Source organism: Garra rufa, chromosome 11 (assembly GCF_049309525.1).
Source record: "Garra rufa chromosome 11, GarRuf1.0, whole genome shotgun sequence".
NCBI classification, from domain to species: Eukaryota; Metazoa; Chordata; class Actinopteri; order Cypriniformes; family Cyprinidae; genus Garra; species Garra rufa.
In genome coordinates this window covers 12,917,267-12,936,289 of record NC_133371.1, presented here as the reverse complement: position 1 = coordinate 12,936,289, position 19,023 = coordinate 12,917,267, and the positions used below count along the sequence as shown (strand labels likewise).

The following is a 19,023-nucleotide window of genomic DNA, read 5'->3' as shown; positions in this document are numbered from 1 at the left end:
AGTGTTGTGTCTTAGAGTAGTTCAATAAATCATTGTTTCATTAAAAGAAGTGTCTTGACTTTATGTTCACAAAAGTTCTATCTGTGTTTAGATCAAGCTACCTCAGCTTTAAAATTTCCTAACGTAATATTTTGGTTTATTTGTGATCTTGGCCAGGAACATAATATAAACCTTTTTGAGTTAATACAGTATGCTGAATTGACCACTTTGCTGGACGAATGGTTAAGAAGTGTAATCTATTAACTCTGAATCAATTTAATCAAGTTCCGAATCTTTCGATTCGATTCCTTATTTGAATCATTATAAATTTGAGCTAATTAATTCCTTACAGATGGTGGAGATAAAACGCGAACACATCTAACTATTTGAACATAAAACAAGTCATTCTATATGGTATTTTGTTCTATTTTATCCGGTAGAAATAGTTCAAAGACAGAGAAACAGTTTATTGTGTACTGTATGCTTTATTGTGGCTGCCAGTCTGGAATGAATGAAAGCATAACTTTGAGTTGTTGTGTAAAGAATTTAAACTGCAGTAAAGTTTTAGAAATTGAGACAAAGAAAAGAAGAAAAACGAGCGTGTTCCTTGTTTTTCCTCTCTGTCAAAAGGCCTTGCAGCTAGTGTTTTACCCTGCGAGTTCCAGAGTGAAAACTTAAGCTGACTCCCGGTTTAAGATCTTTAGGCTCGCGACCTAATGCTCTTTTACCAAATATTCACTTAAAACTAACGTTAGTGAAGTTAAGACGTGGCGCTCAGCGCGAGCACCCACACGTTGCTTTATGGGAGAAATTTTGAGATCTTAAAATTGTGTGGCTGAGTCCATATGTGCTGTGGTGTTGTTTAAACAGACAAGCACAGAATTAAGGTCCGCCGAGACCTGTGAAATATGTTGCATTAATCGCAGTAAAGCTGTGGATATATGTGCCTCACTCTAACGAGTTGAGACAAGAATCTAAATAGTGCTTATTTGCTGTGCAATTCCGAAATGTGCTGTCATTTCATGCATTGTATTTGAAACTGCTTAACTCTCTCACTTGCTGGTTGTTGCCATAGAAACGCTGCGACCCGGAAATCGTTACACACCTTTTCCGGGGCAGAGTTTCGTTGTGCAGGCGCAGTCCGCCTGCTCATATTGTAAACCACAAGTGGTATAGCTAACCTAGCTAAAGCTAACGCGTGTGCATTGAAGCCTATGTAAAACCATTAGCCTTGAAAAATAGCAGTTAGCACGCAATCGGTTAGGGTGATCCATTGTGTTTGAACTCAGTGTGTGTAACGTTGTTTGGGTGACTCAATCACAAGCTTTGAACTTTAACGCACATTCTGCAAACTTCTTTACTTCATATCTCTGTACACTATTCCTTGTATTTCTTCCCTCCTCCCATGTGACAGGAATACTGACAATTTTAAACTTAAATCCCTTTTTGATGCGATTGTAACAAACCATTAAAGCCCTATCATAAATCTCAAATTAAAACATTTTATTGTTTCGATTTAAGGCTCTCTCCTTTTTGACTGTTTGCATTGCCAGATTAAACTGTTACAAGCTTTATAATCAAATACTATTTTTAAGCTGATTAATTTGAATACTTTGATCAATCTTAATAAATAATCACATCTCCTTGCCACACCGCACTTTCTGTGATTGATTTAACATTGATTATTTGTAGTCAATTTTAAGGAGGCATCATTTTAATTTGGTCACCAACTTTCATTGCCAAGGTGATAATTTATGTTAAACATTTTTATTTTTTTTTATTGGGAAATTTTAATCTCTAATTTAAACTTCTGATTCCAATTAAAATTTTTGATTTTAATTGAACATTTTAATTTTAAGTTTAATCATAATCACATTTCCCCTTTTCAGACGGCAATGATACACGTTGAATAGAGAAATGATCATTTCCTTGACCAATTTTTAATGAAAACTTCTAAATTATAACCAGGAACAATCATTATTGATTTGAAAACGACTCCTTTTTACAATCAATAGTTGTTCCTTTTCCCATACCTCAATGGTTTGTGTTGATTCATTTGATTACAACTGCTGACTAAAACTTTAACAAAGCGTTACAGTTTGAGTTCTGCCACAATCATTACTGAATTGAAACATCAATTTTAATTTGCAAACCAAGACTTTAATTGTCCTATCAAGTCTTGTCATATTCCCTGACTTGGGAGCGAAACCTCATTTCCAATTGGCTGTCTCTCTCCTCACTCTCTCTCTTTCACCTAGCTGTCCTCCTCTTGATTCGACTACTGCTGCTATTTCCTCGATTGTGCCTGTGAGAATCATAAAAGCAGAGAATTTTGGTTGTTTAAAAGACATTTAATCAATGTTCATACAACTTGAAAACGCCAATTAAACTTGTGCCTAACTCTCATTTTCCCCTCTCATCGTGGAACCCTACAGCCAAGGTCCCAACGAGTCCAGCGAGGACTGATAGGCGCCAGTCGTGAACCCGTTTCCAGAAACGCTCTGATTGGTGTACAGTGTCAATCCTACCAGCTGCAAAGCCAATACTGTCATTGTTATTGTATATTCCCTCATCCCGGAGGGGATTATAATAACCATCATAGTCCTGGCGTGTTGAAATTCCCATTTCTGAGCACCGTATCTAGAAGCATACATCAAGTTGAAAAAAAAAAAAAAAACTTGACTGTACTCATTCTGGGGCCAGAAAGGTGTATTTCACTTTCAATCTCTCTCTTTCTACCTTCTTCCCAAAGTGTTCCTTTTGTTGTCGTCTATTTTCTCTCTTCTCTTTAGAAAAAGGGGGAAGCAGCCGACGACTACGCCGTTCTTTGCTGTGTGTTTGTTCCTCTTTCCTCTCTCTGTTCTAGCTACAACACCCGTGGGTACCCCCTCGCCTCCTCCACAGCGACGCTAGCTGGAGGCGTGCACACCAGTGAACCACCTGCGGGGAGAACCACGCTCACCTCAACACAACACACCCAAAACCCACTTACACCCGACACCACCACACTCACACCACTGTTTTGGTTTTGTTTGTTTGTTTTGTTTGTTTGTTCTTCTTTCTACAGGTCTGTGTCAGTCAGTGGTCTGGTCTTTCCTCACGGCATCAAAACATGCCTCGCCCAACAGACCCCGTTGGTCACTGGGAGGACTTGGAAATCTGGTTAAGTGCCGTGACGGACAGCCTCTTACCCAAAGCCGCCGAAGCTGTCAAACAACAGACACAAGACCAACTGGACAACAACATAACAGGAATCATGAAACATGATCCAGGTCAGAGCTACGGACACAAAGAGCTAGCAAAGATCACTGGCTCCCTGAGTCACACCCTCATCGCCTCCCTCAAACGGAGCGACAGACGCTTCGCCTATCTCCAGCAGGAGCTGAAACGCGCACAGCAACGCATCGAGCAGCTAGAGCTGGAGGATCAAGATCAACGGGAAGGGTCCAACGAGACGGATCCCAGAGCAACTGAGGAGATTGCTAGACTACAAGAAACTCTTGCTAACAACACACAAGAAATGGAGCAAGCAAAGTCAGCCCGCGCCGAACTCAGCGGCGAGTTACAGTACGTCGAGCAGCTACTGGAAAAGGCAAGGCTGGACTTCAGAGACAAGAACAGCAGAATTAAAGCCCTCGAAACACATCTGAACGAGGCAAGAACTGAGATAAGTTACCTCACTCAACAACTTGAAGACATGAAAGAGGAATTGGACAGTGTCAAAAATGAACTTAGACATGCTTATGAACTGCGCCCTGAGCCAACCAGGACGCAACGGGCCCCGCCCTCACCCCTGCCAAGCAGGCCCGGGTCCCATGTTCCTGAAACGTCACGTGAGAAAAAGGGGGAGGGAGCGACTCAGAAACCCTCGCCAGCTCCTTCTGAAGAAACCTACCTCACACCCAAGCTACGAGAACTCCCCAAGGCCAGCCATAACCCATCACATGGCATGGACCTCAAAGACCTTGACAAGCTGACCCGAAACATCAGCAAATTCACCCCGAGTGTGCCAGATGGTCAAGACGTCCACTCTTACTTGAATGATGTTGATTTTCACTTAGAAATGAGACCCAACGTTACTGACAAAGACAGACTTTATGTGCTGCGAACGACATCCAGCCCTGAAGTGCGGAGCTTCCTGGACCGACAGCCTTCTCACACAAAGAATGACTACCAATCGCTCCGCCAAGCCCTCATCAAGGAATTTGCAGTCCCGGAATCAGAGCAAGGACTGGTGGCCGCCCTGGAGACAAAACAGGGTCGTCATGAATCCTCCCAGGCATACTATAGCCGGCTTAGAGAAGCATACTTCGGAGCTCGCAATGAACCTGACATGGAGCAGGACATGCACTTTAAGACTCTCTTTCTGAGAAATCTCCATCCTGCGGTAAGCCACCACCTTGGCGTCCTTGCATGCCCACAAACAATGACGTCTCAACAGCTGCGAGACCTGGCCCACAAAGCCTACAGCAAGCAAAAGATGGCATCAGAAAAGTGCACCAAGTCTACTGCAGTTCTTGATTTTAACACACAATGTCAAGAAATGACCCTAGAGGGCGCCCAACACCAAGAAAGCTTCAAGCCACCTCCTAGAGAATGGAGACCATCCTCGTTCAACAGAGAACGTGACTTTCACTTTGGCGCCCGACCTACACAAAGAAACGACCGCTGGGATGGACCACGCGGACGACAACACTCACCTGAACGCTACTGGGAAAAATCCTGGTACCATCCAAGACCTTGTGAGAATCGGTGGGAGAGATCATGGAGCCAGCCAACCTCATCAGGAAGCTCAGGAAATGGCTCGTGGGAATCTAATGCAACCAGTCCAACAAATCGACGAAAGAACTTACAAAGATCCCACACTGATCAAGCTCAAGCTGAATCTACACATGAAGAAGAGACATTGCCGTGTTTTGATTCACAAGAACTGATGAAAATGATGATGCAAGAGTTCTTCAAACGCAAAAAGGAGGATCGGAAGTGGGAAAAGAAAGAGAAACCCACTGCGGCCTGACTAGCGGCCAGACAAGAAGGCAACGACCACCTGGTCCAACAAACCACACAGAACAGCACCCCTTCTCCTTACCCCAAAAACACTGTAACTGTCATAACTTCAGATGGACAAGAAAGCTTCTTTAAACATCCAGAGCAAGAGACAGAAACTGACTCAACACATGACACGTCAGATCACAGAAGCTTCCAACAAACACCTGCTGATATAACAACTCAATCACCTGAAAGTGCTGTCCGGGTCGTCTGCCACTCCTCTGAAGAACTCAGAATCAGTCCTGAACTCGTACCTATCTCATCTCAAACTCCAGCCCCTCAACTCCTAGGTGATCTCACCGAGAAAGGTACAACGAGAAAGTTTTACCTTCCCATCACCATCGAGGGTCATGTCAAAGGGGAAGCCCTTCTAGACACAGGAGCCGACATCACTCTAATGTCAACTGAACTCCTTGAGAAAATTCAAAGAACTATAACTGATGGAACTTTCAAACTCCAAAGGTGCGAACTGAACCTGCAAGCATACTCAAACATGGGCCTACAGCTGAAACATGTGGCCCCAATTCACCTAACAGTGGGACCGATCAATCTCATCCATCCAGTCTACATCTCACCTCTAAACAACTATCCGCTCCTCATAGGAAAGGATCTGCTAAATCGCTTCAAACCCTTGATAGACTTTAAGCACCTGAAGTTGTGGACGCAAGTCCGTGAGCCATCGCCCTTCCAGTCAGTAGTCCCCAATGAGTCGCAGTGTCAAGCCACAGACGTTGCCTTCAATTTGCTTAGTGACAATGCAGTGTCAAAGTCAAGGCCAAGCTCAAGTTCAACGCCAAGCAGCAAAGAACAAGGCCCTTCCCTCTGCTCACTGCAAGCGTGGGACTCAGGTCCCCCCTCAACTCAGAACTGCCATAAATGTCCAAGACACTTTAGTATCTGTCGCAGTGCTAGCCCCTGGGCAGGAAAACTCAGCCGGCAGCCTGAATCTCTTCAAAGCAACGAAGCACAGACACCAAAGCCTACCAAAGGACACCAGACTCAAGAAAGCAGATCACCAACGACTTAAAGAAATTCTACATGAGTACAGGGACTCTTTTGCAAAGGATGTCCCGAACTGTGGCCCAATGAAACTGATGCCCACAGCGTAAGTCGATGACTGCCCAGACAATCACCAGGGCAATCTGAAAACGGGCGTGGTCCGGCTCAACAGCGACCCCCTCCTCCTCCCACATCAGCAGACCTGCCCATTTCTGCTCACATCTTCGAACTTTACTCTCCTATGAGTTCCACACTTGACTAATCCACGTCTTCAGACCTCCGCACCCTCCAATCCGTCAAGAACATGCTGCATCCGCTAAATGGTGCCCTCACATATGTCTCTGAGCCCCTCACTGCGCCAAAGCTTGTAGTCCCTCAGAGCCAAAGGGGGATGAGGCTTAGGCATGCATACGATGCACCATGCGCAGTGCACTGTGGTGCCAAAACCACCTACAACCCATTCAAACATGTGGCACAGAAGCCTGGCATACAACAAGATGTGGCAGATTACATAGAAGGATGCCTGATGTGTTGCCAGTTTCAACCAAGAAACCCAAGCCACCGAGCATAACTCAAAATTGAAAAAAAAAATGATGCAGGAAATATAGAGACATTTAGATGTAAAGCCCCATGCTATCTCCTTCGCACAAAGAACTCAGTGTTGGAAACAAAGTGTGGTATTACGGTTTCGCCATCCTTGGCAGAACACTCCCTAGTGCCAGTCGGAGAAAGTCCTTACCCCACTGAAAGGAATCCCACAAGTTCTCGCCTGTTACCGACCGAACCAGAATCGGACAAGGGCGCAGCGAGCCAGTTCTTCGATGGGTTCACCAAAAGCAGATAAAGAGACATTGGGGTTCCAACCGACGGCAAAAGGGGGAAGACCAAACCCACTGACACAGACCGACAATTCATGACTATGCCTCACACTAACATGATTTCTATCCTTCTAGGTGAACACACAGCTAACTTCCTAAACACAACACAAATCACCTAAACATTCTCCTCTGCCGCACTGCTAGGACCAACCTCCGCCCAGCAGAGAGGAGCTGCTCCACACATGTGACACTTATCCTTACTGTCTAACCTCAGTCAGTGTCATTGTGTCTCTTCGTGTTTTTCTTTTTCTCCCTTTCCCTATGTGCCCCTTCCTTCTAGCCCTCATCAGAAACTTACCTAACTTTCTTTTAAGTCTAGGCCCCTGAAGGTGGGATTGACTCAGTACACCAAATTAGTTGCAAATCACTGCCAGAAATTTCGTTAACGATTTGAGCAACCCCGCCAAACCATGACCGTCGTGGCTAACTGTCCCGTTGTTATTTTCTATCTCCAGGTAGATGTTATGATTCGCCGCCCTGTTTTTCTGCGTAATCAGGATTACCAATAGCTAACCGCAAAGTCTACATCTAAAGGTGTATGGCCGATTCGACCCTATGATGTTTTCCAGAACAAACTACACCCTATCAGCCTCCAAAAGTCTTGGGCCGACACCCGTCAGACACGGGAAGTCCTTGCCCACATGCAGGCAGATGTGAACCACATGCTGCGCTAATTACAGAAAATGATCGTAACCCAGGCTGAATTAAGCGGGTACAACCGGCGTCCCAAACGATTATTGGGCGCTCTGCTGGGGCTGGTGCGGCTGTAGGCACTCTGTTTAACATTCTAAACCTAGCCACCTTAAAACGACATGCGAACAAACTCCAAGCTGAATTACGATTTAGCAACGTCATAAATCTTAACGAACGGTTCACAGTCATACCAAAACGGTTACGCTCAAACGCAACGCCTAGTTACTCCCATGGCCCATGCGCTACGAGAAAGAGACTCCTTAATGGATAGCCCGCCTTGAATACGATCCCAAGCACTGTCTGACGTAGCACCTGATCGAGCACACGTCTACACCGCCTCGTTGAACTCCCGATACTCCGGTCAATCAAGACAGCCAAATTAACAATAATTCTAACCGATGCGGCCCTACGTTATTGCAAGTGCCTCTAACTGAACCAGGCCAAATAACTAAATCCCTGCACCAGACTTCGGCTAGTGATGGAGATGTTGTTTGTGTCTTGTGCGTGTTTTGTTCTCTCTCTCTGCTTCTTGTTCCAGTGCCTGCCGATGTTCACACCAGAAACATCGCCAGCCAAAAGGGGGAATGTGTAGGAATGCGGAACAAAGCACCCAAACAGAAGTGTTCACATTTCTGTTAATCAAAAAGAATCCTCCTCCCAGCCATAAAATTTTAACATGACCATCACATGATAATCACCAGACGCTAATTGTATGGACCGCTTTTGTCGAGATCTGCGTCTTACGCATCCAGAGAGAAGAAAACGCTCTCTGTCTCAAAGCACCTAAGAAACAAACCTCCAGTCTTCTGAAATAAAGCTGGCATGGCACATGATGCGTCCAGCGTGACTCACATGGTTTTTCGGACTTCCTGTCCCCCTCTCCCCTGACATTCCAAAACACCCCGTCTCTCAATAGAGATACGTACACTGCAGAGACAATCTTTAAGAAACAATCAGCTTATAAACAGTATCATATGTTTTCATTTATATGCTCGATGTGTTTTATGTGATCGTTGGAGTTTAATCTATGCATTTATATGCCTTTAGCAGTGACAAATGTTTTAGCATGCAAGCAATTTACCATGGGGTAATATGCGATGAAATATCATGATGGATGCAGTTTGTCTGAATGAATGAGAAAATGATTGTGTATACTTTGTTATACTTTCTTTTTTATACTTTAAATAGTTTATTGAAGTTAATAACAAAAATTGCAGAGAAATCCATATCCTAATAAGTTACGTACCAGAAGGAATTACAGGACGAAAAGGGGGTGGCGTGACCCGCCCCTTCAGCAATGCCATTGGATCCCAGCATCGTGGGACGTGCCCTAGCGGCCCGTTTAAAACTTCATGTTCCTAACAGAACTGTGCGAACTAAGCGAACTCAGCAAGAACTCAGCGAACTCAGAGCTCTCAGCTCTCGCCTCACGCCTTTCGCCTCTTGTGGTTTGAGTGCTTTTCCATCTGCGCTCGACCGCTCGACCACTCGACCAAGCACGCAACGGTGCCATCAAAACTCTACAGAACTGAAGCTTCGTGACTGCCGAACTTTTCCAAGTCTCGCAACGCCGACTCAAAAGAACTTCCAGCGCATCAACCTGCGTAACCAGGCAACCGAAAGATCGGCTCCAGAAAACCACTCCTCCACGTCGAGGGATTTCCCAAACTACGTCATCGACCAGCAACCAACCAGAACTTTCGCTCAGACGAGCCCCCGGAACCCCCGTTCCCGGCACAAACGCAAGTAACAAGATCTCTGTTTACTTCGCTGAAACTGGTGCAAAATACTCCCTAAGTAGTTAAAAGCTAAGTCTCTGCTTTTGTGATTTTCTAAGGTTGCGATCTAAGAACTAGTTAAGATACTAGAACATTTGGGGTTCTCCTCAACTCAGTAATTGCTCATCCCCGGAACTGTATGAGTGTGAGTGTGAATGTGTGTGTGTGTGTGTGTGTTTATTTGTGTTTTAGTAGAGATTAGTGTTGTGTCTTAGAGTAGTTCAATAAATCATTGTTTCATTAAAAGAAGTGTCTTGACTTTATGTTCACAAAAGTTCTATCTGTGTTTAGATCAAGCTACCTCAGCTTTAAAATTTCCTAACGTAATATTTTGGTTTATTTGTGATCTTGGCCAGGAACATAATATAAACCTTTTTGAGTTAATACAGTATGCTGAATTGACCACTTTGCTGGACGAATGGTTAAGAAGTGTAATCTATTAACTCTGAATCAATTTAATCAAGTTCCGAATCTTTCGATTCGATTCCTTATTTGAATCATTATAAATTTGAGCTAATTAATTCCTTACAATATATAATCTCAAGAATATATAGGCTTGCACTTTTTTAATTATTATTTTTTTAATAATTAAAAAAACGACTTTGAATCAAATCATCTACCAAATGCATGAATGTAGTAATCTAGCACTGTAAAATTAATGTAATATCATAATTATTGTTGTTAACCAAAAAAAAAAAAAAAAACATTAACTCAAAATATGAAAAAACAAAAATAACTCAAATGAAATAAACTAAAACTTTAAAAACTATCTAGACATATTCAAAAATAAAAACTGATAAAAAAATATAGCGGCAAGCAGTGATTAACGTGGTTCAAGCACTTAAGCGCATATGAAAAAAGACATTATGTAGCAAGCCTTTTTTTTGCAAATACAGGGAGTTTACCATAGAAATATTATGTTTTGTAACATTTATGACTGTTATAGTGCCAGCTGTGGTCTGACCTCCTTAAAACTTAGCATATTTGTTTAGAATCACCTGTTAATTGTGCTCATTAGGTTTTGTGAAGTTTTGAGTTTTCCTTTAGGCTTTATAGGATTTGGGGTAAATTCGGACAGACCCCTTTTCTACATGACCCCATTATAGCTTCCCACAGGGTAAATGTCAACATTTTTTTTATATATATAATTATTGACCTAGAGAGTCCAGAGAATTGTACTGCAGTGTTTTTTTTGTTTTGTTTTTTCAGATTAAGCGAAACCCCCAGGACTAGTTCGCGAAAGTAGGTTTTTTTACATCTTCTCAATCATTTGAGAAATAATTTGATTTACAGCAGTGGTTCTACAGGCAAAGTTGTCCGGAATGAGGAGTTCTGTCATATGATATAAATATTGCATGTATGTGTGAAAAGCCGTGCAATGCACAATCGTTTACACCAGGGGTGCTAAACCCTGTTCCTGGAGATCTACCTTTCTGCAGTTCTGGAGTTCAGCTCCAACCCTAATCAAACACACCTGAACCAACTAATTATCATATGAAGGAGTATTTGATAATTACAGACAGGTGTGTTTGATCAGTGTTGAAACTAAACTCTGCAGGAAGGTAGATCTCCAGGATCAGAGTTGGGCACCCCAGGTTTAGCGATATCGCCCCCTAGTGGCCGATTTCTTTCAAATTTCTCACAAACCTTTGGGGTCGTCGGTCTAACAGGCCCCTCTGTTAACCTTGTCTAATAGGTGCTCAGACTTCATCGGCCTATAGCGACCATGTTTTTTTGAGATGCGCAAATGTCCTTATAGACACTTATAGACCAAGACCGAGTACAGCGATTTTCATGTTAATAGGACAAATGGTTGCATAGCTGTAACCATCTGGGTTGGTTCCAATTGGGCGTAAAACCTTGGACTCTTTTGCAAAAGTAGGTTTTTCAAAAAATGCTCACAATTGAATCTGATGCGTTTTGTCCGGCTTGAGCCAAAGATTCCAACGACATAAGACACTTGAGCTGACGATTTAGGAGTTCTGAGCGATTTTGTACTTTTAATCGTTGTAGCGCCCCCGTCAGGCCGATTGTGGTGAGCCATGGTGACGTTGACTGTGTGAGACTACCATACCTCCAGGTTTCAAGTCTCTTTGACTTCCGGTTTGGTCTGCATGATCAGTTGTACGTGGAGATCGCAGATCCTTGACCATTCTAACAATTACAATAGGGTTTTAGAGCTAAATAAAAAATCTAATTTAAAACATTAACAAAAACTATAACAGTATATGAATTATATAAAAAAAAACACTTGTATAATATACTGTAAATATACTGTCAATTAATATATCTATCTAATATAAATTTTAATCTAATGAAAATTATATCTAATTTATCTAATATATCTAATATATAATATTGTAATTGATCTAATATAAATGTATGTATTATTATCTTTAATGATGATAATTTGACGTCATATTTGATGCATTCATTTTTTTTTTTTTTAAATCAATGCATTTTTATAGCTCTAATCATTTATTTTGCTTAAATGAGTAGTGTTTTCAAGTATCTACATTTGCAAAATTAGACAAATGTGTTGTACTGTTACTGTATTTAGCAAAAGCAAGACTTATTTGACCTCTGACCTCTGATCATGCAGCCTCATGCTGTGACTGAATCCCGAATAGACAAAGTCAGGAATCTCTGGAGGCGCTCCGGTTGACTTGAGCACGGATGACGGGACAGAAAAGGAGTTGCTGCCTCACGCATGAGCTTCACTCAGGATTTTCCCTTTGCCCGCCATCAGATCAAGTCAAATCAAACTCAAAATGAGCTGCATGTCTTTGACAGTTAAAGCGGAGAGATTCAGGGATCCAAAAGATTTCCAAAACGAATCCCATTTGATTTTAACAGACTGCCAGACTGCTCTGTATTCTGAAGATCTGAGTAGGTCATGTTATGCTGTTCAGCTCTGTATCTCTTTAGAAATATGTTTTTGTGCTGTCCGACATCATGACATGGTAATTATATGTGTATGTATGTATGTATGTATGTATGTACATACAGTATCTGCAATTCAAAAGTTTGAGATCAGTAAAATTTTTAAGGTTTTTTGTTTTTTTGTTTTTTTTAAAGGTTTATGCTTATCAAGGCTGCATTTATTTGATCAAAAATACAGAAAAATACAGAAAAAAAAAAAAAATATATATATATATATATATATTGCCAAATATTATTATGGTGTAAAATAATGTTTTTCTATTTTAATATACAATAAAATCTAATTTATTCCTGTGATCAAAGTTGAATTTTCAGCATCATTACTCCAGACTTCAGTGTCACATGATCCTTCACAAATCATTCTAATATGCTGATTTATTATCAGTGATTTTTTCAGGATACTTTGATGAATAAACAGTTAAAAAGAACAGCATTTGTTTACAATATACACACAGTAAATTTGTATCCTTTTTTAAGAAACTAATACTTTTTATTGTTAAACTGATAAAAAAGTGATAGCAAAGACTTTTTGTTAGACAAGATTTCTATTTTGAATAAATGCTGTTTTATTTAACTTTTTTAATTATTCATCAAAGACTCCTGAAAAAAGTATCACTAGTTTAAAAAAAGAAGAAGAAGAAGAAGAAGAAGAAGAAGAAGAAGAAGAAGAAGAAGAAAAATTTGGAGCACAACTGTTGCCAACATAGATAATTCTAATAACAAATCAACATATTACAATGATTTCTGAAGGATCATGTGACACTTAAGACTGGTGTAATGGCTGATGAAAATTCATTTTAACATTTTGCAATGTTACAGTTTTTTTTCTGTATTTTTGATCAAATAAATGCAGCCTTGATGGGCATAAGAGACTTCTTTAAAAAAAACATTACAAGTCTTACTGATCCCAAACTTTTGAACAGCAGTGTACATATTATATTATCTATATAGTTTTATTAAATTTTATTTTTTATTTTTAGTTTATTCAGTTTTAGTATGTCAATTTAAACTAAACAAAAATGACAAATGTTGCCTGGACAACTAGCCAAAACAAAAATAATATAAAATGTAAATAAATGTAAATCAAATTTGTAAATACATGTTAAAAAATTAAACGTAAAATAAAATAAAATGTAAAAAATTAATTAATAAAAAAGTAAAATAAAACAAATGTAAGGTTTTTTTATTAAAAAAATATATATATAATTGTATAATTTCAGTTATTTATTTTCAAGTTATATATATATGTGTGTGTGTATATATATATATATATATATATATATAGAGAGAGAGAGAGAGAGAGAGAGAGAGAGAGAGAGAGAGAGAGAGAGAGAGAACATTTGTAAGCAAATCGTCTACTTTTTATCAACTCATTCACTGAAAAACATTGGGCTTTGTTACATTTAAAAAAACTCATATTTATTAATACTGTAATCAAAGCATTCATTTTTTATTATTAAAGGAGTAGTTCACTTTCAGAACAAAAATTTACAGATAATGTACTCACCCCTTTGTCATTCAAGATGTTCATGTCTTTCTTTCTTCAGTCATAAGGAAATTATGTTTTTTGAGGAAAACATTTCAGGATTTCTCTCCATATAATGGACTTCTATGGTGCCCCCGAGTTTGAACTTCCAAAATGCAGCTTCAAATGGCTCTAAACGATCACAGCCGATGAAAGAAGGGTCTTATCTAGCAAAATAAGCTGTTATTTAAAAAAACAAAAAAATCAATTTATATACTTTTTAACCCCAAATGTTCATCTTGCCTAGCTCTGTGTAGAAATTAAAAAGTATATAAATTGTCAATATTTTTAGAAAATAACAAATCGTTTCGCTAGATAAGACCCTTCTTCCTCAGCTGGGATCATTTAGAGGCCTTTGAAGCTGTATTTAAACTGCATTTTGGAAGTTCAAACTCGGGGGCACCATAGAAGTCCATTATATGCAGAGAAATCCTGAAATGTTTTCTTCAAAAGACATCATTTCTTTACAACTGAAGAAAGAAAGACATGAACATGTTGGAATGCAAGGGGTTGAGTACATTATCTGTAAATTTTTGTACTACTCCTTTAAATCAATGCATTTTTATATATAATTTATATATATATATTATATATATTTTTATATTGTAAACATTAACTTTGCTTGTTGAATCCTCAAAATGAACACACGTTGTTGTCAGGTATTTTAAAAATTAGCCAAAGGAATATTGTAGTATTACAGCAGTTTCTCTGTATCTGTATTCATCGTAACCCTAACCGTCACACACTGCTTTTGCTCACAGATCTGTTTTGTGTGGAAAATCGTTCTTCTGTTTCTGTTTGTTGAATCTTAACACCCTCTGCAGGTCCATGGCTGATTGACTCTAATTATGTATCTAAACGAACCAACTTGGTTCTCTACCCAGCAATATTGGTTTTCCTCAAATCTTAAAGTCGCAGGGCGTTGTGTGTGACATAATTAAGTTCTGTCCAAGTTAATTCTCTGGCAGGTTTAATGGTGCATTTCGAGCCGTTCCTCGGGCAGCGGGGAAACACTCCGCGGGGAATCAAGTGCAGCTCAGTGCATTAAAAGTTTGGACTCACCTGCTGTAATGGTTTAGGGATTGGTGATTGAATGAGATGGGAACATTGGTGCCTAATGAAAGCCATCTAAAGCCGACGAGACACAAAGACTTCTGTTCATAATGACCAAACGCACTTGATGTTTGAGAGTTTGGGTTTCTTGTTCAGCGGTGTGATGCAGATTTGAAGAGAAACACTTCAACTTCTAAGTACTCATTTTTAAACACAAATTGTTGTATCTCTGTCAATCCTAACAAACCATACATCAATGGAAAGCTTATTTATTTAGCTTTCAGATGATGTATAAACCTCAATTTAAAAAAAAAGGCCCTTATGACTGGTTTTGTGGTCCAGGTTTACATATGGACAAAATACTCTGATCTTAAAGATCTGGAGATTTTTTTATTTTTATTTTTTAAATATAGAATTAGTTTTTTATCTTTTATTTTTTCATTTATTTTTTTAAATTTAGTTAAAATTTTAGTAATTTTCTTGTGCATTTTTGTAATTTCAGTTTTTTTTTTTTTTGTTTGTTTTTTTTGTGCATTTTAGTTCAACTAAATGATAAATGTTGCTGTTTTAAATACAGTCGAGCCAAAAATTATTCAGACATCAGATATAATTTTTGATATTTTTTTACTAGTGGGTGCAGGACACTATAGTTCATTTATGTAAGTGAGGATAGCAAAATAAAGTAAACTGTGACATATTATACTAAAAAATTCTTCATACAGTGGACTACCAGTAAAATTGACCAAAACCATATTTTGTTAAATACCTTTCAATCCAAGTTATCTGACATTATCAAGATGAATTTGTTCTGACCCAGTTTAACTCTTCTTGTTCTTGTCATATTTTATTACCATTTTCTAAACTATGGCAAATAAACTGTGATAATGTGAGACATTTTGAAGGTGTCTGAATACATTTTGTCTTGCCTCTGTGTACTGTATGTATATATATACGCTACCATTCAAAAGTTTAGGATCAGTAAGACTTGTACTGTTTTATTTATTTTTTATTTTTTATTATTCTCATCAAGGCTTTATTTGATCAAAATTACAGAAAAAACAGTAATTGCAAATTTTATTACAATATAAAATAATGTTTTTTTTTATTCTAATATACTTTAAAATATAATTTATTCCTGTGATGCAAAGCTGAATTTTCATCAGCTATTACTCCAGTCTTAAGTGTCATGATCCTTCAGAAATCATTCTAATATGCTGATTTATTGTCAGAATTATCAATGTTGAAAACAGTTGTGCTGCCAAATATTTTTTGGAAAAAGGATTCTTTGATAAATAAAAGGTTAAAAAGAACAGCATTTATTCAAAACAGAAATCTTTTCTAACAATGTAAATCTATGCTATCACTTTTTATAAATGTAACACATCCTTGATGAATAAGAGTATTAATTTCTTAAAAAAAAAAATAAAAAATAAAAATGTACTAACCCCAAACTTTTGCACAGTGGTGTATATTGTTAGAAAACCTTTCTAATTTAAATAAATGCTGTTCTTTTTAACCTTTTAACCTTTTTAGGTTGCAAAAAAATATTAAGAAGCACAACTGTTTTCAACACTGATAATAAATCATCAAATTAGAATGATTTCTTTTCATCTTATTTTTAGATTTTTATGGTTTTAGCTTTAGTTAACTATAATAATACTAAGTCTTCTGAAATTTGGTCACTATTACGCTTTTATTCACATAGAAATGTAATATATATTTATTGTATATTGTATACATAAAGCACATCACATATGGTCAATAGAAGCTCAAACATAATATCATTTGTGCTTCAAAGATGAATGGAAGTCATACAGGTTTTGAAAAATGTGAGCGTGAGTAAATAATTCTTGGGTGAACTGTCTCTTTAAGTGCTAAAGCATGTGTGTTTGTGTGTGTGTTACAGGTCGAGGCCGGACCATCAGTGATTGACATGAGCAGAAACCATCCATATGATCCATCAGCATTTCATAAGGGATTTAAACGTACTTTTTTTTTTTTAGTAAAACTTTACATTTTGACATTTCACTCCATTTGATTCCCATGTGCATGAGGGAAACCGTATGATGACTGACTTTGTTACATGACTGATCTTGAAAATCTGCCTATCTTTTGTCAACCCCCAACTGGATTGAAATGTAAATGTATGACGTGAAGTGCAACCAAATCCTTCCTCTTTCACATTCCCCACTTGTTCCTAAACAACATCAGGAACGAAGAACTCATCCTGTCCTCATTCATTTCTCATCCCGGAGCCTGTGAGATATATGGCACGGGCCCGTAGTTGTATGCAGAGCGTGTTAAAGAGAAAATCAGCTTGAGGAGCATTGGGTCTGACAAGCTCTCGGCTCCAGCACTGACACCAGCTCTGCATCAGGACAGACGCCTCACGAAACATCTCTGACCTAATGGAAAGTGAGTAGCTTAAGAAAGCAGCCGGCGAACCATCAGCATCTCACATGAGGACGGTGCTCGCTTTTTCCCCACCCGCTCCTTACGATTGCTCCGTCTCGGCCTAATTAATGCCTGCCCGAGAACTAACTTGTAGCTGTCAGCAGCTGCCGGCTCCGCAAAAATCCAACTTCATGGAGCAATTTAGATGGAACACCAGCAAAGCTCCAGCAAACTCCAAATGGTGCGTGAGACACACCCAGCATCCCGTCTAAGAGAATCTAGTATTCATGTCCATCAACTGCCATTAATTGCCGATTGTATTTTGAAACTCTGTTTTTTTTTTTTTTTTAGAATGTCATCAGGTACTATGTCATATTGCATATTGGAGTTTGAAATGTGTCAAAATCATTGGAAGACATATTGCAAACATGCTGTGCCTGTCTTTTATTACATATATAAATTGAAATGGTTTTTACTCCTAGAAGTTTCCCTGACTACTTGTTTATCAGTGGCTTGCCTTGTTTGCTTGTCTTTGAACAAGAATTGGGCCTTTAAGTAATAAATAGAAATTACCATATATATTCTTCTGCTCTTCTGCTTACAAGTGTGCATTTGCTTGATCAAAAATATGGTAAAAATGTGAAATATTTTTACGAATTAAATTAAGCTGTTTTCTATGTGAATATATGTTAAAATGTAATTTATTCCTGAGATCAAATCTGAATTTTCAGCATCATTACTTCAGTCTTCAGTGTCACATGATCCTTAAGAAACATTTCTGATTATCAAATTTAAAAACAGTTGTGCTGCTTTGACTGTGGGGATGGTGTTCTTGGGGTCATAGGCAGCATTCCTCCTTCTCCAAACACGGCGAGTTGAGTTGATGCCAAAGAGCTCGATTTTGGTCTCATCTGACCACAACACTTTCACCCAGTTCTCCTCTTAATTATTCAGATGTTCATTGGCAAACTTTAGACGGGCCTGTACATGTGTTTTCTTGAGCAGGGGGACCTTGCGAGCACTGCAGGATTTCAGTCCTTCACGGCGTAGTGTGTTACCAATTGTTTTCTTGGTGACTATGGTCCCAGTTGCCTTGAGATCATTAAAAAGATCCTCCCGTGTATTTCTGGGGTGATTCCTCACCGTTCCCATGATCATTGAAACTCCACGAGGTGAGATCTTCATTGGAGCCCCAGACCGAGGGAGATTGTCAGTTATTTTGTGTTGTCACCTTCTCACCAAGCTGCTTGGCGATGATCTTGTAGCCCATTCTTGTGTAGGTCTACAATCTTGTCCCTGACATCCTTGGACAGCTCTTTGGTTTTGGCCATGGTGGAGAGTTTGGAATCTGATTAGTTGACTTCTTCTGTGGACAGGTGTTTTATATACAGGTAACAAACTGAGATTAGGAGCACTCCATTTAAGAGAGTGCTCCTAATCTCAGTTTGTTACCTGTATAAAAGACACCTGGGAGCCAGAAATCTTGCTGATTGATAGGGGATCAAAAACGTATTTCACTCATTAAAATGCAAATCAATTTATAACTTTTTTGAAATGTGTTTTTCTAGATTTTTTTGTTGTTATTCTGTCTCTCACTGTTCAAAATAAACCTACCATTAGAATAGACTGATCATTTCTTTGTCAGTGGGAAAACGTACAAAATCACCAGGGGATCAAATAATTATTTTCCCCACTGTAGATAGTTCAGTGGAAACAACCCTGAGAAGACTTC

The 19,023-nt window shown here is 39.0% G+C and overlaps 2 protein-coding genes across 2 annotated transcripts in view; both read left to right on the top strand.

The window, feature by feature from the left end:
- Window positions 1-18,659, top strand: part of cd276 (CD276 molecule) — a 149,601-nt gene extending 130,942 nt beyond the window's left edge. Inside the window, exon 7 of the mRNA XM_073850732.1 lies at window positions 16,804-18,659. The gene's annotated coding sequence lies outside the window, so the exon portion shown is untranslated. The remainder of the gene's footprint in view (window positions 1-16,803) is intronic.
- LOC141345239 (uncharacterized) lies at window positions 3,092-4,913 on the top strand. The gene is made up of 2 exons (XM_073850126.1): window positions 3,092-3,812; window positions 4,600-4,913. The coding sequence occupies exons 1-2, from the start codon at window positions 3,092-3,094 to the stop codon at window positions 4,911-4,913; spliced, it is 1,035 nt and encodes a 344-aa protein (XP_073706227.1).
- Window positions 18,660-19,023: the final 364 nt, after the last annotated feature.

Bases quoted from the DNA above. Each gene is read 5' to 3' on its own strand.
- LOC141345239 (XM_073850126.1), top strand. From the start codon at position 3,092: ATGCCTCGCCCAACAGACCCCGTTGGTCACTGGGAGGACTTGGAAATC. The intron at 3,813-4,599 runs GTGAGAAAAAGG...CTCGTTCAACAG, and splicing joins CCATGTTCCTGAAACGTCAC to AGAACGTGACTTTCACTTTG.